The sequence below is a fragment of the Crinia signifera genome, chromosome 7, assembly GCF_055691185.1.
Source record: "Crinia signifera chromosome 7, ASM5569118v1, whole genome shotgun sequence".
NCBI classification, from domain to species: domain Eukaryota; kingdom Metazoa; phylum Chordata; class Amphibia; order Anura; family Myobatrachidae; genus Crinia; species Crinia signifera.
This window is the reverse complement of record NC_139223.1, coordinates 13,181,310-13,208,844: the sequence shown is the minus strand read 5'-3', so window position 1 is coordinate 13,208,844 and position 27,535 is coordinate 13,181,310. Positions and strand designations below refer to the sequence as shown.

The 27,535-nt window shown below is 46.1% G+C and overlaps 1 protein-coding gene across 3 annotated transcripts in view; it reads left to right on the top strand.

Annotated features, from left to right (window-relative positions):
- Positions 1–1,791: 1,791 nt before the first annotated feature.
- LOC146019783 (interferon-induced very large GTPase 1-like) overlaps positions 1,792–27,535 on the top strand; it is a 46,980-nt gene continuing 21,236 nt past the window's right edge. The window contains exons 1-4 of one of the 3 annotated variants that reach the window (XM_083152338.1): positions 1,792–2,026; positions 5,768–5,828; positions 17,758–18,072; positions 26,821–27,135. In XM_083152338.1, coding sequence (XP_083008464.1) covers positions 5,822–5,828; positions 17,758–18,072; positions 26,821–27,135 — 637 coding nt within the window. In that variant the 5' untranslated portion in view covers positions 1,792–2,026; positions 5,768–5,821. Of the gene's footprint in view, positions 2,027–5,767; positions 5,859–17,757; positions 18,073–26,820; positions 27,136–27,535 lie in introns of all 3 variants that reach the window. The other 2 variants (XM_083152337.1, XM_083152339.1) reach the window with 2 other exon arrangements.

Here is a 27,535-nt window from a genome sequence, read left to right as displayed (position 1 = left end):
CTGCTCACATATAATCACAATATACATGTAAAATAATGTATACAAAATACAAACAGTACTGGATGTATAATAGGACCTTGAAATGTATCTTACTAACACTAACTTAGATGAGTTCTGCCTAGGTATACACCCTAGTATGATGTCCCTGGATGGGGGGTAAAGATTGAAGTCTTAAGTAAGAATAGCAAAACTTGCTCCGAGCAATATGAATTTTAGCCACAAGATGGCAGTGTGCTCCTTTTCCTGTGCAGATGCACTAACGGTGGCGTCTCTACAATTTACACACAAGCTTCTCCATACAGATGCCCTGAAATGGAGGGCTAACTCCCCTCGTGGAATGGGGCTGACGTGAGGCTCTCTGTATTCCAAATAATAGGTGGGGCTGCCCTCACCCTGGCTTGGGGTATCTCTGTCCAGTATTCCGGGGCTCTACTATTATGGGGTTTTCACCCACTGGTCTTGCTGGTGGAATGCGGAGGGTGGCGTGTGGTAAAGGGACCCGGTGCGGTGTGGGTAGAGGTAGGTGCGCTCCGGGGGAGCGATATGGTGCCTTGCCGTGGGGTACAGGGGGGGGGGGGGGCGCTGGGCAGTATAGGGCTGGCAGCTGGACAGTACCTGATACTGGAGCACGTTGCAGGCTCCTGCCCGTCACGCTTCCACCCACACTATGTCCGGTCGGCTGAAGGCTGAACACCAGGTCTCCTTCCACCGGTCTGCATGGCCTCCTCTTCTCCTTCTTCGGCCAGAGGGCGTACTAGTGTGGGCATCGCAGCATTGCCGCACTCAGTTACCCCTCCGGCGGCTGTCTTCTTCTCTGGACCTCGCGCTGTCACTCACGCGGCGGCTCTCCAGGCAGGTCTCCCCCTCCACTGGTCGGGTCGAGCCGGCTGCTGCTCCGCGTCTCTTCTCCCTTCCCCGTCACTCAGGTCAGTTCTCCGTCTTCCTCTCTCCTTCGCGCGCTCTCCTCCAGCTTCACGTGCTGCGAACTCTGCCCTCTATTCCGGATCTCCTCCCTCACTTCCTTTCACCTCATATACGTCCTCAGGGGCTGTCCGTCAGCCTGGGGACATTCCTTTGCGCCAACCGAGGTGATTAACCCCTTGGGTCCAGGGTGCATGCCGGGAGTCACTTTATGGTTGCCTAGCAACCCAATTCACACTGTTGCCCCTGTATATGGGGTGCCACAAATATGTGTCATAAGTATCTTCTTTGTATTAAAGAAAATTGGTTGTCGCATAAAAAACATGCAAAGAGGGAGGTCATCATATAAAACTGTGGAGTATCTCTCATGCAGTCGCTCTGTTCCTCTGGAGGTAAAAAATATAATTTAACAAAACTAGAGCGCACTTCAGTAGTTTCTCCATCAAACAACAAGTAGTTGTAATTCATATGTTCTGCATTCTGCCCCCAGCAACACATACCTGTACCAGCTGACACCAGTGATTGTATTTTAGTGGTAAGACAACATCTGTATATTCTGTCCCAGTGGTCGAAGTGGGGCGGTATACGGGGGTATGGCATACCCCCACTTTAATCTGAAGATAAAAAAAAAAAGTTTTTTTTCCCCCTCAGGATGCTCTCTGATCACTCAGCAGCACATATTGTGCTTTTGTAATACCCCTGTACAACGGGGCAGTCTGGCAGGGGACGTTGATGGACAGGGGGGTGTCCGAAGGTGCGCACTATATTCACTCTTTACTTTTCCATACCCCCACTTCAAAATTTCCATACCCCCACTTCAAAATTTCCACTTCGACCACTGTTCTGTCCATCATATCACTCATGTTATTGCAGCAGCTTCCTCGTTAGCCTGTAGTTATGTTTTCCCTGTAGAAGGTTCTGAGGCGACAGAGAAACGAAAGTGAAAGTTCTCATTTCCAGATAATAAATCCGCCTATTATTCCGTATAAGCTATTGTTTGTTAGCTGATAGATCTGGGCTCAGCCTCAGCAGACAGACATGCTAAGCTCATAGAGGAGACATACATGGGGCTGCTGGGGGCTGCACACAGGAACACGGAGAGAAGGTAAATTCATTTGGATCCTATCATTTGTAATGAGATAGTTTTACTTAAGAGGTTACAAACCCACTGGGACGGGTACAATGTAATAACCACATCAGCTTTCACAATGTTGTTATTCCTCCATCTGTTTCTCATAATCAGTCGCTGGTTCTGAGTCCCCGGCAGCTCTGTATGAGGCTGGATAGCAAGTGAAATGCTAATATGTGTGTATAGTAATGTAATGGATGTGTAACGCACAGCGCAGATTGTGTCTATGTGTGCCAGCAGCTGTCATCACTATCACTCACGGGGGGATTTGGGTTGGTTTGCAAAAGCAAACTCCTTCTTTAATAGACAAAACCATGTGCACTGCAGGTGGGGCAGATATAACAGGTGCAGAGAGAGTTACAGATGGAGCGCCTCTCATTTTTGCTGGCGCTGCGCCAGCGCCAGAATCTGGTGGAGAGGCGCCCCATCTGACTGAGACGTCAGTTTCCCGTCAGCGGGGGGATGGGAATCCTGTCCGTCTCCGCTACAGGGAGACGGACAGAGTTAGGGGGGGGGCAGCAAGGCGGCGGGGATCTGGGGCGACCCTCGGCGAGGCGGCATGGACCCGGGGGGAGCCCCATTGTAAGGCGACGCGTGCGCATCTCGTGCGCGCACGTCCCCTTACGGCGGCTGGCGGGGGATGGCGGCTGGCGAATCTTCAGCCACCCCCTGCAAGAGCGAGACCCGCTCCATCTGTACATTTGGGTGGGGGGTGTTTAAACTGAAATCTAAATTGAAACGTAATAATAAAGCAGACAGTATTTACCCTGCACAGAAACAAAATTACTCACCCAAATGTAACTCTCTCTGCACATGTTACATCTGCCCCCCTGCAGTGCACATTGTTTTGCTGCTCATTAGAGAAGGAGTTTGCTATTGCAAACCAATCAGAATCACCCCCATAGTACCCTAAGGGCCTGATTCAGACCTGATCACTGCTGAGTGAAGTAGCAGCAGCCAGTGATCGGGTAGACGCCGCTCCGCTATAGTGTTATCCCACCTGCTGAATAGATGTGTACGGCTGCTTACCTATGTGTAGCCATGCAGATACGCCCAAATCCACTTGTCAGATGTTTCCCCACTGGGCACCAGTCATCACAAGCGCTGCATAGCCAGGAGTTTACTTGGCGGCTGCGATGAAGCCTGATCGGGGCCGGAGCTGATGTCACACACCCTCCCCTAACACGCTTAGGAATGTCTGTGGGTTTACTAGGCATGTCTGCGGTTTTCAGTCACACCTAGCATTGGCACTCCAAGTAAATGGCCAGCTACCGCGCCCAAACACCGGCTTCCTGTCAATCACTACAGCAGTGATCAGGTCTGAAGTGCTGGGAGTAAGAGATGCACATGCAATAGTCGTCCTCTCAGCGTATGCACAACTCACAATATGGAGTCACTCCTGGCCACCTGGCAACAATCGGCCATCGATGATTCATAATCATAGTTTTGCCATCAATGGGGAGAACCAGATGGTTTCCTTCCATCGATGGCACAGCAGAACCGAATATTCCCCCCCCCCCCCCCCCAAGCTTTTGGTACATGGAGCATAGCCCCACCCCCCATGGGGCAATTAGTCAAAGAAAAGGGATGACCATCGATAGGTGTATTATGTAGCGGTCATCTGCTACATAATATGCTTCCTTTGATGGCCGTTTGCACTATTGCCACCAATGGCAACCATACCAATGGCCATCCCTACCACATGACCCTGCCATAAGTCAGCTGTCCCCTAGAACCAGAGGCAGAACTCTGGGAGGCAATGGAGTCATCTGCCGCTGGGCTCCTGCTCCTAAGGGGGCACCTCTCCACCCCCTGGAAGTTTAAATCAGTTGTTTAAAAGCCAACAATATTGCTTCTGTGGCTGAGTTCTGAAATATATATGTGTTCTCTATCTGAACAGAAATATATATTTTATATAAGGTTACATAGGGTTGTATGTGTGTGTGTGTGTGTGGGGGGGCACCAATTTATATCTTGCCTCCGGCCAACTGGAACGAACTTACGCCACTGCCTAGAACCATCTATTATATGGAGGGAGAGATACAGCCATGATGCTTCTGACTTCTTCATTCATAGCTATACAAAGATGCATATGCCATAACTCCCAACTATTGGAGGCTTAAAGGGGGTGGGCCTTGTTGGGGTGGGTGGGGCCTCAGGAGGAGGAACAGGGCCTCACACCACAACCCCCGATTTTATTATTTTTGGGGTGTGCCCAGCATTCCCCAGCAGCTGGACAGACCCCGGGTGCCCTCCCCCTGCAGTGATGAGATACCGTGCGCGTATACACAGCATCTATTCAGTGATCACCGGATCCCCCGGCTGTACCCCCTTTAGGCGAGACAGCGACACAGTGACCAATTAGCAGGACTATCCCGCTGTAACCAGGACAGTTGGGAGCTACCTGTAGGTGCATGCTGGTTGCAGCGCTTGTGCAATATGACCACATCTGGACCTGTACTGTACAGTATATATATATATATGACTCTGGGGGTGACTGAGTCATTCTCTTACACACCATAGTACTTAATGGGGATGTGATAATTGGTTGGGAGCATGGGATCGGTGCTCTCAGATTTAATCAGCGCCTCACTATCCATTTCTAGGACAGTGTACACTAGTCACCTGTCATTTTGCGCTAGCACTGTACACTATTTATTTATGGGAGCACTACTGGTGCCAGCTTGCCCTAAATGTCTGGGCATATTGGCATTTGTTGCATCATGCTGGGACAGGCTTGCTGAGACCTGTAGTCCAGCTTTACAGAGCAATATTATCTTTTCTGTAACCATTAACCCCGCACCAACTGCCACCAAGGCTGGTAGTTCACATGGTACTTCTGTAGTTTCACGGCACCAGTATGGCGCCGTGCGTCTGAGTCCCCTTGCGGGGCTAGCTTTGCTCGCCCCCGCTGCGGGCTCGGTGGCTCGCTACGCTATTTAAAATCAACTCCATGCCAACATGGATAGTGGGGGTATGAACTATCCATGTTGGCATGGAGTTAAGTTACTTTTTTTGACATATTTCGTGGCGAGCGTAGAACCCGGAAGTAGCACGGCGCCATGCCGGCGCCGTGAAACTACAGAAGTACCGTTCACATTTTATTTTTGGGGTCCACCCTTTCCAAGGAATTACAGTTGGGTTAATGTTATCTCAGGGGGAGCTAATGCTGTGTGTGTCTACCTGCTATACCATCAGCCCCGGATGGTTTTTGTTAAAGGAAAATAGAGGAAAGCTGGTGCTGGAAGAGGACGGCGGAGTACTGTGAAGGAGCGCTAGTGGGCGGCAGGTGTTCCCTGGAGACTCACCTCTTCAGCCTGCTTGTCATATTCCAGAACCGCCCACATAACCTTTATAAACATCTCCTATCCAATCACATCACATCCCCACTGTACAGTCCTCACTTTCCCATCCCCGGCCAACATTGCTGGGTGACTGTACCATACACCCCACCAAGAGCCTCTGCATCCTGGGGACCATTATGCAATAGATACCACCTGTCCTTGTGCATCACATACCTATTTCCCTATAGAGTGTAAGCTTATGAGCAGGGCCCTCCTACCATTTTGATTGTCTGTAACTATCCAGTTTGTTTTATCGCTGTTTTCATTTGTAAAGTGCAACAGAATTTTCTGCGCTGTATAAGAAAGTGTTAATTAATAAATAACTAAATCATATAGTACATCTTTTTCAGTAACTCTCTCCCTGTGTTTGCAGATTGGCCCCAGGACGTGGATCTATTTAGCAATCACGTACTGTGTTCCTTTGGGAATGAAAGGTCAGGATTTAACAAAACACAGCGCTAAAGGTATAATCCAATCCCCTGAATGCTCAGTTGTGTTTCTTAACTATTTCCTTACAAGACCAGCTGGGACTCTAATTACCCCCTGGTGCCCCCTGTCCTGGAGGAATTTGTCATTACAACATACTGTACAAGCTCTTGGCTCATTCTACTGTACACAGTGCCAGATTAAGCCTTTGGGGGGCCCGGGGCACTTTAGACAGGGGGGCCCCCTTGCACTTGTCATCACTGGCCGCAAACTGCATGGGGGAATATTACACTGTCAAAACACTTGTATAAACTTGGTCAATGGGTAACTTCAGGGGATATATATATATATATATATATATATATATATATATATACATACATACCACATGAAAAGCCTGTGTTTGTCCCTCTGCACCTTACTCTGTAGGAGACCTCACAGTCCCAGTGCTGCCTCTGATTAAAAACCCTCCCATGACTAGGCTGCTGCTGCTGTTATCCATGGGCCTGAGAAGCATGTAAAGAGCTCCACCAATCAGAGCTCAGCACAAACGTCTCAGCCTCTGCCCTCTGGTGCAAAGTGTCATGGGACTTAGTCAACTCCCAGTAATGTACTGCACACTTGGCTCCCAATGCTCAGCACCATTAATCATTGTCACATTGGCAGATAGGTGAAGCTGCAGCACTACCCCACTCCCATGCACAAAACTTTTTTTTTTTAAATACATGCCAACCACAGGGGGCCCCTAGCTAGAGGGGGGCCCAGGGGCACTGACCCCTTGTGCCCCCATTATAATCCGACCCTGACTGTACATGATGTATATTTTCATATTCATATTTTTGTAGCATACACACTATATTACCTTGCTACAGTACTTCATAATAACACATTTAATAACACATTACTACCCCACACCTCCCTGTCTACAAGAGAGGACAAAGTCATTATTCATGCAAATCTGTGCAACTTCTTCCTGGTGAGATTAACCACAAGTGTTCTCATGTTGACTGTACGTTCTTGTGCTGGGAACTCATACAATTAGGGTAGGGCTGCAGATAGGGTTATGGTTAGTCTTTACCTAAAACAGTACTGGTGACATTCTGTCAAGATTTATAGTATGGGCATTCATGCAGTTTATCTCTAATATTAGTATTATTATACATGAGATCTATGGCACCACAAGGGTTTCCACGCCATCTAACAAAGTACATAAACAAACAAGAAATCTGTGACTTACATTACAACCAATGTAGGACAAGTGGACATAACAATGTGATAAGCGGCAGGATGGCAGAGACTGAGGGTTAGGTCCTGATGCAGGGTGTATGGAGTAGAAGTTAGTACACATAAGGAGAGAGGGCCCTGCTCTAAACATAAGAGAAGGGGCAGACAGGCAGGGATTACACAGATGGGGTAACAGTGAGCATGGAACAGAGGGTTAGAAGAGTTGGGGTAGAAGTGAGCATATAGCAGAGGGTTATACCTAGGGTTGCCACCTCTTCCGGATTTCTGGAATTCTCCCAGATTTGATGGCAACCCACCAGGAGGCTTTTCCAGTCTCCCGGAATCCGAGTGAGTGAAAAATCCTCCACAGCCTTCCACTGCGGGCCCGGCGTTGTCACTGCCAGAGGCCGGCACCGTCAATATACAGGAGGCGGCTCCAGCAGTCCCTTGTGCTGGGTTTGGGGGTGAGCGGTGATGGACAGCGCTGCTGTCAATACACAGACGGCTGGGGGGGCGCTGGTCTATGGCTGTGCGGCTGTCACTGGGCTGGTAGGCGGCGCTTCTCCCCGGCTGTGCGACTTTCGCTGGTTGGGAGGCAGCGGCGGCTTAATTTAATTGCCCATTGGAAGGTGTAGAAGGTGGTTCCCTCCTACAATGGCTCCCTGTAGTCCGACTCTGGGGTATCTTTTTTTCCTAGCAGCTAGCAGCTAGGGTGGACAGTTACCGCACAGTGCCCACAGCTCCTGTGCTCTAACTCCTTCCTGCCACCTGCGACTGCTGCTGTATGTTTACAGCTTACGGCCCTCCTATCAGCAGTAGCGGAGTATACAACCAGGTGGGAGCTACAGATGAGCTCTGACTACTTTGCCGGCTGCTCACTTAGCTGTCAGTCTAACAGCGCTGTTTACATGCCACTTTTCTGAAGAGGCCACACCCATTTCACGAGGCCACAACCACTTTTCCGGGAGCAGGGGGCAATCCCCAGGAATCAATGATGTGTGAGGTGGCAACCCTAGTTATACACCTTTCACACCACACAAATAACCTGGGTTTCACCTGGGTTGTTGTCAGTGTGAAAGGGCCTTTTGAAAAATACTGAGTCCAGCAACCCAGAAATCCGACCCAGGCTAAAAGAAGGGTTTTACACAGGTCGGACCCAGATTGCTGGGCAGTGGGAATGGATAACCTGGGTCGAGTGACTCGTGTCCCATTCACAGGATAGGGAGAAGGCAGCATCATCTCCAATTGCTGCCTCCTCCGCCACCCCCCCCGGTGATGCGTTGCCTCTCCACCCACCCAATGATGTCAGCGAACCGGCTTATTGGCAGTTCTCTGTAGGAGCTTCACCTCGCAAATTCCTGGCCCCCAGAGGATGCCCTCAAAAGACATACCGCTATGGTATGTCTCCCCATCAGTCACCCCGCCCAGCTGTGTCAAAAGTAGGAAATCCTGGGAAAGGTGGTGAGGCTGAGAGACACAGAGGGGGAGGGTATGAAGCACAGAGGGCCAGACTGAGAGACACGGGAATGACTGAGAGATGGGAAGGTGGTGAGGCTGAGACAGAGGGGATGGGTATGAAGCACAGAGGGGGAGACAGCACAGAGGGCGAGATGTATCAAATGGAAAATGCGGTAAAACCCCAGTTTTACTGCATTTTCCTATGTATCAAAAATGATACCGCATTGAAGGGTATCGCCACCTTTGGGTGGCGATACCCTATAGAAGCCTATGGGCTTCTTTTCGCCTCCGCCGATGCAAACCCGCCGCCTCGCCGACCCCCCCTCTGGCTTACCTTCCTGAAGGGTCCTCCTGGACCCTGGAAGGTAAACCCCTCCTCCCCCTAGTGACACAGCCGGACAACCTTCCGGCTGCAGGGGGCAGGAGGAGGCGCCGGGGACAGCTTGCTTAGCTGTCCCCGGCGTGACGCCGCGTGAGGGATGCAGGAGCTGGCTGGGAGGTGACGGAGACCCCCCGCACACCACATTCCAGGTATCGCGGGGGGGCCTCCGTCACCGCACCGCAATGCCAGCCGCATATGTTAGTACATATGCGGCGGGGGGGGGGGGGCGCGAAGGGCGGCGATGTATTTTAATACATCCCCCCCAGAGGGAGAGACTGAGAGACACAGAGGGGGAGGGTATGAAGCACAGAGGGAGAAACTGAGAGACACGGGAAGGTGGTGCGGCTGAGAGACACAGAGGGGGAGGGTATGAAACACAGAGGGGGGAGACTGTGAGACATGGGAAGGTGGCGAGGCTGAGAGACACAGAGGGGGAGGCTGAGAGACACAGGGAAATGTGGTGCGGCTGAGAGACACAGGGGGTGTGAAGCATAGGGTGGAAGACTAAGAGACACAGGAAGGTGGTGAGGCTGAGAGACACAGGGGGGAGGGTATGAAGCACAGAGAGGTAGACTGAGAGACACAGGGAAATTTGGGGAGGCTGAGAGACACAGAGGGGGAGGGTATGAAGCACAGAGAGGGGAGACTGTGAGAAATGGGAAGGTGGCGAGGCTGAGAGACACAGAGGGGGAGGCTGAGAGATACAGAGAAATGTGGTGCGTCTGAGAGACACAGGGGAGGTGTGAAGCATAGGGTGGAAAACTGAGAGACACAGAAAGGTGGTGAGGTTGAGAGACACAGGGAATTGTAGTGAGGCTGAGAGACACAGAGGGGGAGGGTATGAAGCACAGAGGGAGAGACTGAGAGACACAGGGAAATGTGGTGAGGCTGTAAGACACAGAGGGGGAGGGTATAAAGCACAGAGGGGGATACTGTAAGACACAAGGTGGTGAAGCTGAGAGACACATAGGGGAGAGTTTGAAGCACAGAGGGGGAGACTGTGAGACATGGGAAGGTGGCGAGGCTGAGAGACACAGAGGGGGAGGCTGAGAGACACAGGGAAATGTGGTGCGGCTGAGAGACACAGGGGGGTGTGAAGCATAGGGTGGAAGACTGAGAGACACAGGAAGGTGGTGAGGCTGAGAGACACAGGGGGAGGGTATGAAGCACAGAGAGGTAGACTGAGAGACACAGGGAAATTTGGGGAGGCTGACAGACACAGAGGGGGAGGGTATGAAGCACAGAGAGGGGAGACTGTGAGAAATGGGAAGGTGGCGAGGCTGAGAGACACAGGGAAATGTGGTGCGTCTGAGAGACACAGGGGAGGTGTGAAGCATAGGGTGGAAGACTGAGAGACACAGAAAGGTGGTGAGGCTGAGAGACACAGGGAATTGTAGTGAGGCTGAGAGACACAGAGGGGGAGGGTATGAAGCACAGAGGGGGAGACTGAGAGACACAGGGAAATGTGGTGAGGCTGAGAGACACAGAGGGGAGTGTGAAGTATAGGGTGGAAGACTGAGAGACACGGGAAGGTGGTGAGGCTGTAAGACACAGAGGGGGAGGGTATGAAGCACAGAGGGGGATACTGTAAGACACAAGGTGGTGAAGCTGAGAGACACATAGGGGAGAGTTTGAAGCACAGAGGGGGAGACTGTGAGACACGGGTTAATGTGGTGAGGCTGAGAGACACAGAGGGGAAGGGTATGAAGCACAGAGTGGGAGACTATGAGACACGGGAAGGTGGGGAGACTGAGAGACACGGGGAAATTTGATGAGGCTGTGAGACACAGAGAGAGAGACTGAGAGACACAGGGAAATGTGGTGAGGCTGAGAAACACGGGGGTGTGAAGTATAGGGTGGAAGACTGAGAGACACGGGAAGGTGGTGAGGCTGTAAGACACAGAGGGGGAGGGTATGAAGCACAATGGGGGATACTGTAAGACACAAGAAGGTGGTGAAGCTGAGAGACACAGAGGGGAGAGTTTGAAGCACATAGAGGGATACTGTGAGACACGGGTTAATGTGGTGAGGCTGAGAGACACAGAGGGGAGAGTTTGAAGCACAAAGAGGGATACTGTGAGACACGGGTTAATGTGGTGAGGCTGAGAGACACAGAGGGGAGAGTATGAAGCACAGAGAGGGATACTGTGAGACACGGGTTAATGTGGTGAGGCTGAGAGACACAGAGGGGAGGGTATGAAGCACAGAGTGGGAGACTATGAGACACGGGAAGGTGGGGAGACTGAGAGACAGGGAAACTTGGTGAGGCTTAGAGACACAGAGGGGGGGGGGGTGAAGTATAGGGTGGAAGACTGAGAGACACGGGAAGGTGGTGAGGCTGAGAGACATGGAAATGTGGTGAGTCTGTGAGACAGGGGGGGGGGGGGGGGGGCTTTGAAGCATAGGGTGAAAGACAGAGACACAGGAAGGGTGTGAGGCTGAGAGACACAGGGGGGATGGTATGAAGCACAGAGGGGGTGACTGAGAGACACGGGGATGAGGCAAGGCTGTGAGACAGAGGGGGAGATTTAGAGACACAGGGAAATGTTGTGAGGCTGAGAGACACAGAGTGGGGTGTGAAGCATAGGGTGGAAGACAGAGAGACATGGGAAGGTTGTGTGGCTCTGAGACACAGGGGGAGGGTATGAAGCACAGAGGGGGAGACTGTGAGATACGGGAATGTGATGAAGCTGTGAGCCACAGAGGGGGAGGGTATGAGACACGGGAAGGTGGGGAGACTGAGAGACAGGGAAAGTTGGTGAGGCTGAGAGACTCAGAGGGGGGGTGTGTGAACTAAAGGGTGGAAGACTGAGAGACATGGGAAGTTGGTGAGGCTGAGTATGCACAGTTAGTATTGTGGTTGAACATAGTCCTTATGCAAGATTCATACTCTGGGAGATACAATACAGGTGACTTAATCCAAGATATGGTCCAATAAGGCTAATCGCAGTGTGCTCTATTTTCCTCTTTCTCTCTACTTACTATCCTTTTTATTCACAAATTTGAGTGTTTTAATATATATGCTTGTGTGTATGCACAGTTAGTATTGTGGTTGAACACAGTCTTTATGCCAGATTCATAGTCTGGGAGATTCAATACAGGTGACTTAATCCAAGATATGGCCCAATAAGGCTAATCGCAGTGTGCTGTATTTTCTTCTCCACCTTTACTTACTATCCTTTATATTCATATTTTGATTGGTATAATGTATATGTCTGTTTCTGTGAATACGCAGTCAGGATTGTGCCTGTACACAGTCTCTATGCTAGATTATAACAGGGGTGAGGTAATATAGGAGATTAAATTCGATATATGGCCTAAACAGGCAAATTGCAGTGTGCTTTATTTTCCTCTCTGTCTTCACTCACTATCCTTTATATTCACATCTTTGAGTGTTATAATATGTTAGTCTGCATACCTAGACAGGAATGTGGGGGGATATAGAGTTTTGTGTCGGATCTATGGTCTGGGAGATGTAGTATAGGGTACTTAATCGGACATCTGTCTATTTGAGGAGCTAGATTCTTAGCTATGATATAAAATGTGCTCCATTGAAAGAGCAGTACTCCTACATATAACCGTACGGATATATATTTTGTACATATTGTGTAATCTCTGATAGGCTCGGAAATTTGTTCCCCTATGTTTAAATATATACATGTGTGTGTGTGTGCCCAGGTATATATATGTGCATGTGCATAAATGTATTTTTTTTTTTTTTTTTTTTAATCCCCTCCCCTTTCACCAGGGAAAATATTTGTGTATTGAGGGAGAATCCATATGCTGCAGATAGAGGCGGGAAAGTATTCCTGCACCTCCCAAAAGGGTTAGATAGTTAGCATATTTTTTATCTAGGGAGCTAGGTATTCCTCAGGGTGAGGGTATACAGGGCGGGTTAGGGAGGGTATCAGGGAGGATGTATGGGATGTTGTCTAAATGTCTTAATGTTTCTTTTTCTGATGCTTATTTTTCGATTTGTTTATGTAATTTTGGGTCATTGAGAAAAATGCTATATCTTAAGCACTATAAAGTCAATGTATATAAGGTAGTACCAAGTCATCTGTGCACAACATTATGCCTACCAATACTATACTATGACTAAGCGAACACAAGGATTAAATATCATGAGTTGGAATGTTAGGGGGTTAAATAACAGTGTAAAAAGATCTTTAGTGATGTCTCAAATTCGCAAATATTCAGCAGATATAATTTGCTTATCCGAAACGCATTTACATGGAGACAAGGTTAAGGCTTTGAGAAGGCCCTGGATTGGCCCCATGTTCCATTCAACCTTTACTCAATATGCAAGAGGGGTAACAGTCTTTGTAAAAAAAAGTGTGAATTTCCGCGTTGAAAAGAGTTTGATAGATACAAAAGGTAGATATGTATTTCTAAAAACTATTGTAAATTATGAACCCCTATATATTATGGCGGTGTATATCCCACCACCATATAATAATGATGTCCTGTATGAACTGATAACATTTGTAGCCGAATACCCGGAAATTCCCATTGTGTGCATGGGTGATTTTAATAATGTTATGAGTAAATGCGCCGATAGATGGAAGGAGAGTGGAGCAAGGATGCTCATTCCGAGCAGGGTTGTCCCCACTCTCTTTTCAAAACTTATAGGTGAAATCGGGCTGATAGATATCTGGAGACAAAGAAACCAAGAAACGCCACAGTTTTCATGTTATTCACCCACATATAATACTTACTCAAGAATAGATCTTGCTCTGATATCCCCTATATTAGCTCCAGCAATCATTGATATAAAATACCTACCACAGGGGATTTCAGATCATTCCCCCATCCTTCTGACTATAGATCTAAAGTTGGACCGTGGTGAAGTGACTTGGAAATTAAACCCCTTTTGGTTGGAATTAATGGGTACAGATAAAGGTCCGGTACAAGAATGGGAGGGTTACAATATAAACAACAAGCAATATCCGAACATCGATATTAAGCATGATGCTTTAAAAGCAGTGATGAGGGGGACATTTATTAAAAATATTGCAGAGATAAAAAGAAAGGGTAAGAAGGAGGAAGATGAGAGGATAAAGAAATATCAGCAACTTGAACGGGACTATATCAGTTCGGGGAATGGTGGTATTAGAACACAGTTAATAGAAGCAAAACAGGAGTGGGTGGAATATCTATATGATAAATCAAAAAGACAGATGATGTTCTCCAGGCACAGGCAGTACTATGAATCAGACGTAGGGGGTAGTCAATTGGCATTTTTGGCCAAAGGAGAAAATAGTAACAATATAATATCCAGCGTAAAAAACCCTCACGGGGAAATATGCTACACGGCAGGGGAAATGGTAGCGTTTTTTTTTGAGGTATTATTCAGAGCTATATGATTCAGCCCAGGCACTCAAGGAAAAACAAGCAGAAGAGTACCTCAGTTCAATAATTATGCCATCCCTCTCCGAGGTAGACTCGCACTTGCTAGAAGCCCCATTCACTAGGGAGGAAGTAGGGCAGGCTATATCAGCGCTTCCATCCTCCAAGGCTCCGGGTAGGGACGGAATCCCGGTTGAAGTGTATAAAAAATGTATAGAGTTTTTTGTCCCTTATTTTACAGAGCTGTTTAATAAACTATTAGAATGGGGCTCTCTTCCGGCTACCATGTCAGAGGCATTGATTATATTAATAATAAAAAAAGATAAGGATCCTCTACTCCCGGAATCTTACTGGCCAATATCCCTGTTAAATACGGATGTTAAAATACTTGCCAGAATGCTTGCCACGCGGCTTAATAACGTAATAACCACCATTGTCCATCCAGATCAGTCAGGATTTATGCCTGAGAGAACCGCATCTCAAAATTTGCGCCGTCTATACTACCATTTGCAGAGAGGACAGAGCCTAAAATCGGAAGCCTTGGTTGTGTCTCTTGACGCGGCCAAGGCTTTCGATACAGTAGATTGGAATTACATGTGGGCTGTGCTCCGGAAAATGGCCTTCGGCCCCCAATTCATCAAGTGGATCCAGTTATTATATGCCGATCCAGTGGCAAGACTCTCTGTAAATGGGTATATCTCAAACTCCTTTAAACTGAAGCGGGGTACACGCCAGGGCTGCCCTTTGTCCCCGGCCCTATTCTCATTGGTCATAGAACCCCTTGCATGTCAAATACGTTTAGATCCAGAAATAAAGGGTATTAAAATTGGGGAAATTAAAGAAGTTATAGCTTTATATGCAGACGATGTGCTGCTGTTTCTCCAAGATTCTGGGAAATCCCTACAGCAAACCCTAGACGTGGTGAATAAATTTGGTGACTTCTCAGGTCTACGAATAAATTGGGAAAAATCGAACATAATGCCAATATCCGGGTATATACCAGAAGATCAGCAGGTCGTATCTCCATTAAAGTGGACTACAAAAATCAAATATTTAGGCATATGGATAACCCCCTGCCCAAAGAGTTATGTGGAGCTTAATGTTCAACCGATAACCGACAGATTTAAAGAACGTATGCATACATGGAAAAAATTACCCATGACACTAACCGGGCGGATAAATATGTTTAAAATGGTAATACAGCCATAATACCTATATATTTGGCAGAATTCGCCCATATATATTCCAAAGAAAGTCTTTGGTGTAATAGAAAAGTTAATAGTTTCTTTTATATGGAATGAAAAGTCACCGCGTATTGCAATCAAAACATTATATAATTCTAAAAAACAAGGCGGATTGGCGCTTCCTAATTTAAGAAATTATTATATGGCAGCCCAAATGGCACATCTTGTGGGCTGGGCCAAAAACCTAAAGGACCCGTTACTGCAAGCATATCTTCAAGAACAGATAGGCCAATGGGCTTCCCCACTCGCATTACTCTTATCAGGAATCTCCACATATAAACTCCCTCCTATTCTCCGTCAGGCTGTGTTAATATGGAGATCCATTCACTCTGCAGGGGAATGGATGGGGATAGATACTGAAACGCCCCTGTGGTTTAATAAAAAATATTTAGAGTTAGAAAAAATTTCTCCCAACAATGTATGGCACTTAAATGATATTATAGTTATTGGCCAAATTTATACTAACGGGTTATTAAAGACCTACGGACAATTACAAAGCGAATTCAATCTGCCAAAAGAATATTTTTTCAGATATTTGCAATTAAGGCACGCAATTCAAGCCCAATTTGGGGGGCTTGAACTGACCATATCTGAATCTCCGATAAAAAAAACTCTCCAAGGTTTGGGCAATAGAGGTCGGGTATCTTGCCTATATAATAGCTTAAATAGATGTCATTCTGCACCCCCACTGGAAAAATTTAAAATGAAATGGGAAGTAGACTTGGGCCCAATATTGCTGGAAGACTGGGAGGCAGTACTGGGGTCCATTAAATGGGCAACATCTTCTGTCAGATACCAGCAAATACACTACTTTTCGCTTCATAGAATATATCACACTCCAATGGGGATGCACAGGGCTGGATTAAGGGAGGATGACAGATGCCCGAGATGTAAGATTATAGAGGCCGATTTCCTCCATATGATCTGGGCCTGCCCAGAAGTTCACTCCTTTTGGGAGAAAATTTGGAATGACATCAAAATGACAACTCCCTTAACCATCCAACTAGATCCAAGAGCTTGTCTCTTGGGTCTAGAAGTTGGGGGGCAAGGTATACCAATGCTCTACTCCTATGCTATTAGCTTAATCACAATGGCGAAAGTGGTTATAGCTCGTTTATGGTTCTTGACTAAGAGCCCAACACTGGCAGGGTGGAGAGCATTGGTAACAGAAACCATGAAACATGAAAAACATATGTTCTATACTAGAAATATAAAAAAAAAATTTCATGATAAATGGGATCGATGGCGGGAATACTACCCAACCTGGCTAGATGAGGAGGAGATAATAACCTAACTATAAATTTTGTTAATCACATAGGAATCCGCTTGACCAATAAAAAGTAAAGTGTGCACATCATTCACGGCAACTAGCCATGGAAGGCATGGCAATGAATATGTAATTATGCTACCAGCTTAGATACACAGAATTTATAAGATGACTAAGAGAAGAGCAAGGGCTGTCAGGGAAAAAAAAGAAAAGAAAGTAAAAAGGTATAAGCTGATTAATTCGCTTTGAAATGAGTAATTGACCCAAATATAATAATTTTTTTTTTTTTTCTTCTTCTCTCTTTCTTCTTCTATCTCTTTTATATTTAGATGTTGGGGGGGGGGGAACTACTGTGTTTGGGGATGTTGTTAGGTGATTAAATTGTCAGGAATGTAACATATTGCTACAATGATATCAATGTATTGTATTGTATTATATATGTAAAAATACAAATAATAAAGAATTAAAAAAAAACAGAGGGGGTGACTGAGAGACACGGGGATGAGGCAAGGCTGTGAGACAGAGGGGGAGATTTAGAGACACAGGGAAATGTTGTGAAAGACACAGAAAGGGGGGTTTGAAGCATAGGGTGAAAGACAGAGACACAGGGAGGTGGTGAGGCTGAGAGACACAGGGGGATGGTATGAAGCACAGAGGGGGAGACTGAGAAACACGCAAATGTGGCGAGGCTGTTAGATAAAGAGGGGGAGACAGAGACACAGGTAAATGTGGTAAGCCTGAGAGACACAGAGGGGGGAGTGTGAAGCATAGGGTGGAAGACAGAGAGACACAGGAAGGTGGTGAGGCTGTGAGACACAGGGGGAGGGTATGAAGCACAGAGGGGGGAGACTGAGATACGGGAATGTGATGAAGCTGTGAGCCACAGAGGGGGAGGGTATGAAGCACAGAGGGGGAGACTGAGACATGTGAAGGTGGGGTGGCTTAGAGACACAGAGGGGAGGGTGTCCATGGACTGTAAGCAGACTGATCACTATATTAATACATATTTTCAGCCTGTGAAGCTCAGACTACAATGAATTCAAACAGAGAAGCTCTGACAACTATGAAACAACTGCGATGGAAACTAATGGAAGTGCATGTGGAAAATGTAGAAGGTTTGTGTGATCATCTGAAATGTTCCCATCACATTACCTACTGGGAGTATAAAGCTGTGTATGAGGCTACAACCCCAGCAGAGAGAGCGGACAGGCTGATAAGCCTTATACTACAGAAGGGAGAACTAGCCCGGGAGATGTTCCTCTACCACCTGGAGAGGATGGTGCTTATGTTCCCGCCATTGGCTGATGTGTACCAACACTTACCGCAAAGTGAGTACCTTGTTGATAATACTTTTGTAGACATGAGGAGGATTTCTTATTCTGTGTCTGAAAGTATCAGTGATACAGAATCACATCTATTGAAAGGGTATGGTATAGGGTTCCGACAGTCGGGATCCCAACTGGCTGGACTCAGACAGCATGGCGAGCGCAACAAAGTCCCTTGCGGGCTCGCTTCGCTCACCACGCCTATTCTATTCTCCCTCATGGGGGTCGGGAACCTGTCTGTCAGTGATTTAGCAGTCGGGTAAATGACTGTCAGGACCCCGGCAGGCACCCCTATTGAAATCCAGATGATATTGTTACTATCTGACCCAGGTTCAGGTGCTGTAGATCTAAAGATGCCCATACATGGTACAATAATTTGGTGCATGGTGCAATTTGCACTAGATGGGATCGCATGAGATCAAATCGCATGCGATTTGCATGCAATTTGAGTGCAAATTGTTAGAGTTAAGGTTAGGCTGCGGTTAGAGTTAAGGTTAGGCTGTGGTTAGAGTTAAGGTTAAGCTGCGGTTAGAGTTAAGGTTAGGCTGCGGTTAGAGTTAAGGTTAGGCTGCGGTTAGAGTTAAGTTTAGGCTGCGGTTAGAGTTAAGGTTAAGCTGCGGTTAGAGTTAAGGTTAGGCTGCGGTTAGAGTTAAGGTTAGGCTGCGGTTAGAGTTAAGTTTAGGCTGCGGTTAGAGTTAAGGTTAGGCTGCGGTTAGAGTTAAGGTTAGGCTAGAGTTAAGGTTAGGCTGCGGTTAGAGTTAAGGTTAGGCTAGAGTTAAGGTTAGGCTGCGGTTAGAGTTAACCCCTTCCTGACACAGCCAGTTTTTGCCTTCCTTACTTTTTTTTGCTTTTACTTATCCCAGTGATTTTGAGATTGTTTTCTCGTGACACATTGTACTTCAAGTTAGTGGTAAATTTGGGTCGATACAGTCTGTGTTTTTTTGTTAAAAATACCAAAATGTCGTAAAAAAAATGGAAAATTTAGCAATTTGCAAAATGTTAAATTTTCTGCTTGTGAGACAAATAATCATACCACTCAAAATAGTTAATAACTAACATAGACCATATGTCTACTTTATGTTTCCATCATTATTTCAACTTCCTTTTAAATTTTTTGGACACTAGGAGGCTTAAAATATGAATAGCAAATTCTCAAATTTTCAAGAAAATTTCAAACACTGATTTTTTTAGGGACCAGTTCAGTTCTGATGTGACTTTGAGGGACTTGTATGTGAGACACCCCCATAAATGATGCCATTTCAAAAACTGCACCCCTCACAGTATTCAAAACAGCATTTTGGAAGTTTGTTAACCCTTTAGGTGTTTCACAGGAATTAAAACAAAGTGTAGGTGAAATTTCAAAATTTCATTTTTTTTTGCAGATTTGCAATATTAATACATTTTTCTAAGGAACACAGTAGATTTTACTAGAGAAATGTGACTAAAAATTGATTCCCCCAATTCTTTTGTTTTCATAAATATCCTATATGTGGCCCTAGTGTGCACGTTGACCAAACCACAGGCTTCATAATAGAAGGAGCACCTACTTGATTTTGGAGCCTCCTTTTTATGAGATTATTTTTTAGGCACCATGTAGGTTTCTAGGCACCATAAGATGCTAAAAGTTAGGAACCCCCCCACAAGTGACCCCATTTTGCATACTACACCCCTCAGGGAATTCATCTAGGGGTATAATGTACATTTCAAACCCCCAGGGGTTTCACCAATTGTGGTACAACTGGGCTGTGCAAATGAAAAATTACATTTTTTTACACAAAAATGCAGTTCTGGCTCAAAATTTTTCATTTTCACAAGGAATGAAGGAGACAACGCACCCCAAAATCTGTGCCCCAATTTCTCCCGAGTATGGCAATGCCTCACATGTGACCAAAAAATACCATTTGGGTGCATGGCAGGACTCAGAAGGGAAGGAGTGATTTTTGTATTTTGCAGCTCAGATTCTGGTGGAATTTTGGTGGGTGCTATGTCGCATTAGCAAGACCCCCAAAGCACCAATACAGTGGAAGCCCCCCACAAGTGACCCCATTTTGCAAACTACACCCCTCAGGGAATTCATCTAGGGGTATAGTGTACATTTCAAACCCCCAGGGGTTTCACCAATTTTGATACAACTGGGCTGTGCAAATGAAAAATAAATTTTTTTTACACAAAAATGCAGTTCTGGCTCAAAATGTTTCATTTTCATAAGGTATGAAGGAGAAAAAGCACCCCAAAATCTGTGCCCCAATTTCTCCCGAGTATGGCAATGCCTCACATGTGACCAAAAAATACCATTTGGGTGCATGGCAGGACTCAGAAGGGAAGGAGTGATTTTTGGATTTTGCAGCTCAGATTCTGGTGGAATTTTGGTGGGTGCTATGTCGCATTAGCAAGACCCCCGAAGCACGAATACAGTGGAAGCCCCCCACAAGTGACCCCATTTTGCAAACTACACCCCTCAGGGAATTCATCTAGGGGTATAATGTACATTTCAAACCCCCAGGGGTTTCACCAATTGTGGTACAACTGGGCAGTGAAAATTAAAAATTAAATTTTTTACACAAAAATGCAGTTCTGGCTCAAAATTTTTAATTTTCACAAGGAATGAAGGAGACAAAGCACCCCAAAATCTGTGCCCCAATTTCTCCCGAGTACGGCAATGCCTCACATGTGACCAAAAAATACCATTTGGGTGCATGGCAGGACTCAGAAGGGAAGGAGTGATTTTTGTATTTTGCAGCTCAGATTCTGGTGGAATTTTGGTGGGTGCTATGTCGCATTAGCAAGACCCCCAAAGCACCAATACAGTGGAAGCCCCCCACAAGTGACCCCATTTTGCAAACTACACCCCTCAGGGAATTCATCTAGGGGTATAGTGTACATTTCAAACCCCCAGGGGTTTCACCAATTTTGATACAACTGGGCTGTGCAAATGAAAAATTACATTTTTTTACACAAAAATGCAGTTCTGGCTCAAAATTTTTCATTTTCATAAGGTATGAAGGAGAAAAAGCACCCCAAAATCTGTGCCCCAATTTCTCCCGAGTACGGCAATGCCTCACATGTGACCAAAAAATACCAGTTGGGTGCATGGCAGGACTCAGAAGGGAAGGAGTGATTTTTGGATTTTGCAGCTCAGATTCTGGTGGAATTTTGGTGGGTGCTATGTCGCATTAGCAAGACCCCCGAAGCACCAATACAGTGGAAGCCCCCCACAAGTGACCCCATTTTGCAAACTACACCCCTCAGGGAATTCATCTAGGGGTATAATGTACATTTCAAACCCCCAGGGGTTTCACCAATTGTGGTACAACTGGGCAGTGAAAATGAAAAATTAAATTTTTTACACAAAAATGCAGTTCTGGCTCAAAATTTTTCATTTTCACAAGGAATGAAGGAGACAAAGCACCCCAAAATCTGTGCCCCAATTTCTTCCGAGTACGGCAATGCTTCATGTGTGACCAAAAAATGGCAGGACTCAGAAGGGAAGGAGTGATATTTGGATTTTGCAGCACAGATTCTGGTGGAATGTTGGTGGGTGCTATGTCGCATTAGCAAGACCCCCGAAGCACCAATACAGTGGAAGCCCCCCACAAGTGACCCCATTTTGCAAACTACACCCCTCAGGGAATTCATCTAGGGGTATAATGTACATTTCAAACCCCCAGGGGTTTCACCAATTTTGATACAACTGGGCTGTGCAAATGAAAAATTACATTTTTTTACACAAAAATGCAGTTCTGGCGCAAAATTTTTCATTTTCACAAGGAATGAAGGAGACAAAGCACCCCAAAATCTGTGCCCCAATTTCTCCCGAGTACGGCAATGCTTTATGTGTGACCAAAAAATGGCAGGACTCAGAAGGGAAGGAGTGATATTTGGATTTTGCAGCACAGATTCTGGTGGAATGTTGGTGGGTGCTATGTCGCATTAGCAAGACCCCCAAAGCACCAATACAGTGGAACCCCCCCACAAGTGACCCCATTTTGCAAACTACACCCCTCAGGGAATTCATCTAGGGGTATAGTGTACATTTCAAACCCCCAGGGGTTTCACCAATTTTGATACAACTGGGCTGTGCAAATGAAAAATTACATTTTTTTTACACAAAAATGCAGTTCTGGCTCAAAATTTTTCATTTACATAAGGTATGAAGGAGAAAAAGCACCCCAAAATCTGTGCCCCAATTTCTCCCGAGTACGGCAATGCCTCACATGTGACCAAAAAATACCAGTTGGGTGCATGGCAGGACTCAGAAGGGAAGGAGTGATTTTTGGATTTTGCGGCTCAGATTCTGGTGGAATGAATGGTGGGTGCTATGTGGCATTAGCAAGACCCCCGAAGCACGGTGAAATGATGAACCTAATAATCCATAGATGTGTGGTATATTTTAAAACACTCCTTTATACATAGGCCGGGTTTGTCGGGGCAAGTGTCACACTGGAAAATAGTTTGCTTTCTTATTCCCTTTTTATAGCAAACTTTGCACCTTTTTTGTGTCCTGCCCTTTTTTCCAGTGGAGGGGATTTCATCAGGAAAATGCTGCCCTGGTACAATACGGGGGCCAGTACTAGAAGTACTGGGGCCCTCTGTCTGCTGGTTCCCAAATATTAGGCCCTTTATGACTTCCTCTTGAAAGTGCATAAATGTCCCCCTCTGGCTGGTAGAACGGAATAGCACGTAAGCGTTATACAGTGCCATCTGGATGATATACACGGCCAGCTTCTTGTACCAGATTTTTGTTTTCCGCAGGGCACTGTACGGCTTCAGTACCTGATCTGAAAGATCCACTCCGCCCATGTACTTATTGTAATCCAGGATACAATTAGGTTTTGAGGTGTGGGTACTGGTACCTCGTACAGGGACGGAGGTGGTACTGTCTCCATGAATTGTTGTCAGTATAAGGACATCCCTCTTGTCCTTATATTTGACCAACAACATATTTTCGGTGGATTGTGCCCTGCTTTCACCCCTTCTCATTACTTGGGCAATGTGCGTTTTTGGGAGGCCTCTTTGGTTCTTGCGCACAGTACCGCAAGCTGCTGTACCTCTTGAACCAAGGGCCTTAAACAGGGGGATGCTAGTGTAAAAGTTATCCACATAGAGGTGATAACCTTTATCCAGGAAGGGGTGCACTAAATCCCAGACAATTTTTCCACTAACACCTACGAGGGAGGGGGGGCATTCTGGCGGTTCAATTCTTGAATCCTTCCCTTCATATACCCTAAACCTGTGAGTGTACCCTGAGGTGCTTTCACACAGCTTATACATTTTTATGCCATACCTTGCCCTCTTATTGGGAAGGTACTGGCGGAATTTAACCCTTCCTTTAAAATGTATAAGGGATTCGTCTATGCAAATTAATTTATCTGGGATGTACATCTCTGCAAATTTGGCACTGAAATGATCAATGACCGGCCTGACTTTGAATAGCCTGTCAAAGGTGGGATCATCTCTGGGTGGGCACTGTGCATTATCGTTGTAATGCAAAAATTTAAGGATTAACTCAAAACGAGTCCGGGTCATGGCCATACGGTAAAATGGGGTGCTGTACAGAACATCTGTACTCCAATATTGCCTAATTTCTGGCTTTTTTACTATGCCCATATGAAACACCAGACCCCAAAACGTCATCATCTCTACTGCATCTACAGGGGTCCACCTAGCAAATGATGACGTGGGGTTTTGAGCAATAAACTGCTGGGCATATAAATTAGTTTGGTCCACCATTAAATTTATAAAATCATCAGAGAAAAATAATTTGAAAAAGTCAATTTCTCTGAGACCTGTGGAATCAAATTGGATTCCTGGGATGGCCAAAAACTCAGGAACCTGGGGCTCAAAATTGTCTGGTGGTGGGGTCCATACGAGATCAATTATTGGGGGGGGGGGGGGTCTCAGCTGCTCTACGGGGGCATCTTTGAGGGGGTCCCTCATCACTAGAGGAGGAAGAGGAGCTTAAGATGAATCCTTCAAATTCCCCGCTTGCATCACTGGCTGTGTCAGAGTCAGAGGCAAGCATGGCATATGCCTCCTCCGCTGAATACATTCTTCTGGATGACTGGGATGACATTTGGGATGACATTTGGGATGACATTTTTATTTTTGTGTTTCTGGTAGTGAAATGTTTCAACACGTGTATAGTGTAGGGGGGGTACAAACTTTATTTCAACCCGGGGGGGTATGTAGTGTGTAGTGTGTATGTAGTGCAGAAAAAAAAATACTTTATACAGGAATTTGATCCCAATAAAAAAAAAAAAAAATTGAAGGGGTTAAAAAAAAAAAAAAAAAAAAAAGGTCCTGCGCCAAAAATTGAGCACAGATGTTGGTCAGTAACGTCCGTCACTGAACAGCGCTCAAAGGCAATTTGATCAAAAAAAAAAAATAGATCAACCCTGTGCCGAAAAAGCTGATCAGTGATGTACGTCACTGATCAGCGCACAGTGGCCACAGGACACCCACAAAATCACAGTGTGTGTAAAAAAAAAATTAAAAATAGACCCCACAGCACCCTCAAAAAAAAAAAAAGGTGATCACTGATGCGACACTGATTACCAGTGAGGGGCAGCAGGTGCACAACCTTTGGTGCAACTGACAGTGCAACTGGCAGCAACTGACAGGTATATATAAAAAAAAAAAACCCTGCACCGCCAAAAAGTTGCTGATCAGCACAGATATACTGATCAGCACAAAAGGGGGGGGCAGCAGACACAAAATATAGCACTCTCTATCACTCTCTGTCACTATCTCTCTCTATCTCTCTATCTCTCACTATCTATCACTCTATGACACTGCAGCAGCAGCAATGACAGTTATATATATAAAAAAAAACCTGCACCCCCAAAAAGTTGCTGATCAGCACAGATATACTGATCAGCACAAAAGGGGGGGCAGCAGACACAAAATATAGCACTCTCTATCACTCTCTGTCACTATCTCTCTCTATCTCTCACTATCTATCACTCTATGACACTGCAGCAGCAGCACTGACTATAGGTATATATATATAAAAAAAAAAACCTGGACCCCCAAAAAGTTGCTGATCAGTTAATTTATACTGATCAGCACAAAAGGGGGGGCAGCAGTCAGTTGCACACGCAGCACAGCTGTATATATATAAAAAAAAACCCAGCACCCCCAAAAAGTTGCTGATCAGCACAGATATACTGATCAGCACAACAGGGGGGGGGGGCAGCAGACACAAAATATAGCACTCTCTGTCACTATCTCTCTCTATCTCTCTATTTATAACTCTATCACACTGCAGCAGCACAACACAGGAAGTCACAAGAAGTCACAAGATCCAGGAAGCATCCAGCACGCTACAAGCAGTGATCAGGTAAGTATTTGCAAGGATCAGGTCAGTATATCACGGCAGATAGGCACGGTGACCGCACTGCACGCAATTCCAGACCGGAATGGCGTCTGCAGTGCTGTCACCGTTAGTTTAAATCACCCTCCATGGCTGTGATTGGTCTGTCGGTCCGACGGACCAATCACGGCCTTTGGGGGCGGGTGGGGTGAGGTGGGGTGACACCAGTGTCACCCTTACACCCCGTGGTGATTGGTGCTGTACTTTACAGCACCAATCACCACCGATCCCTGTGTCACCGGCGAACGTTATTCGCCGGTACACAGAAAACGCTGGAATTGGCTGTTCACATTTGAACAGCCAATCACAGCGATCGCCGAACGGGGGGGGCATCGCTGCCCCCCCTGGGCGGCGAGGGGGGATGTCTGCTGTCAGGGACAGCAGACATCTCCAAACTGTCACCGCGTCTATAGACGCGGAAACAGTTTAAAGCCATGACGTACATGTACGTCATGTGTCGGGAAGTACATCCCGGCCATGACGTACATGTACGTCAAATGTCGGGAAGGGGTTAAGGTCAGGCTGCGGTTAGAGTTAAGGTCAGGCTGCGGTTAGAGTTAAGGTCAGGCTGCGGTTAGAGTTAAGGTTAGGCTGTGGTTAGAGTTAAGGTTAGGCTACGGTTAGAGTTAAGGTTAGGCTGCGGTTAGAGTTAAGGTTAGGCTGTGATTAGAGTTAAGGTTAGGCTGCGGTTAGAGTTAAGGTTAGGCTGCGGTTAGAGTTAAGGTTAGGCTGCAGTTAGAGTTAAGGTTAGGCTGCGGTTAGAGTTAAGGTTAGGCTGCGGTTAGAGTTAAGGTTAGGCTAGAGTTAAGGTTAGGCAGCGGTTAGAGTTAAGGTCAGGCTGCGGTTAGAGTTAAGGTTAGGCAGTGGTTAGAGTTAAGGTTAGGCTGTGGTTAGAGTTAAGGTTAAGCTGCGGTTAGAGTTAAGGTTAGGCTGCGGTTACAGTAGGGATACTTGCACAATGTCAACATAATGAGCATGTCCATATGATAGCCATTTCTGTATGTCAACATGTCACATCAAACCTATAAATAACAAATAGATTTGGTAGGATTCGTCGACAGAATGTCAACATGGAATTGTTTAAAATGTTGGATTGTGAATAAAATGATATTATTTGTTGGGGAGATATTTAATTTTTGATCTGTCAGAATGTCGACCGTGTAATGTCCACTAGAGAATACGCCACAATAATACTGATGGTTAAGCATTGTGTTTAAAGTTATAATAATGCCGAGACATAATAATGTTCAAAATAACATGAATACCAACAAATGAAATTCTTCCCCCATAAGCCTTTATTCCATGATTTTATTCACAAACCAACACAGATAAATAATTCTGTATAATTAGATAAATCCTGAACTTATACTTTATTTCAGATGGAGAACCTCAGAGAACGACAGAGTCTATCAGACAAGCATTGATCGCTATTAAACGGCTAAGATGGAAACTAGGGGAAGTGTCTGAGGAGAACGTGGACGGTTTGTGTGATGAGCTGGACTCTCTCCACCTCATTACCCCCCAGGAGTATAGACATCTGCATGAGGCTGAGACCCCAGGAGAGAGAATTGAGAAGCTGATAAACATGATATTACAGAAGGGAGAACCGGCCGGTGAGATGTTCCTCCACCATCTGGAGAACATGGTGTCCAGGTTCCCGTCCTTGGCTGATGTGTCCCAACGTGTACCGGAAAGTGAGTAACCTCTCCTTACATGCACTAGTAACTACAGATACATTACACACACATGGTCACTGGGTACTGATGGAAATCTAGACATTAGGAGGTTTTTCTACTTTATTTCTGCAAGTATCAGTGAGACAGAATCACCAGTGCCACAGTGATATAGGTAGCAGGGTTTGTGGTATAGCCGCAGTGTAAACACATACATAAATATACTGTATGTGTCCTAGTTATAATCCAGTCCTCCTGCTGAACCGCATCCAGTGGCTGCGGGACCGCTGCATATGTGTAGATGGCCACATAGACTCCTTCCCGCAGATTACTTCCTGCCAAACAGGTACTATTGAATAGGACCTGTTAAAACGGAATGTGTGGCCCAAGCCTAACCATAACCCACCCCCTCCTGCGGCCT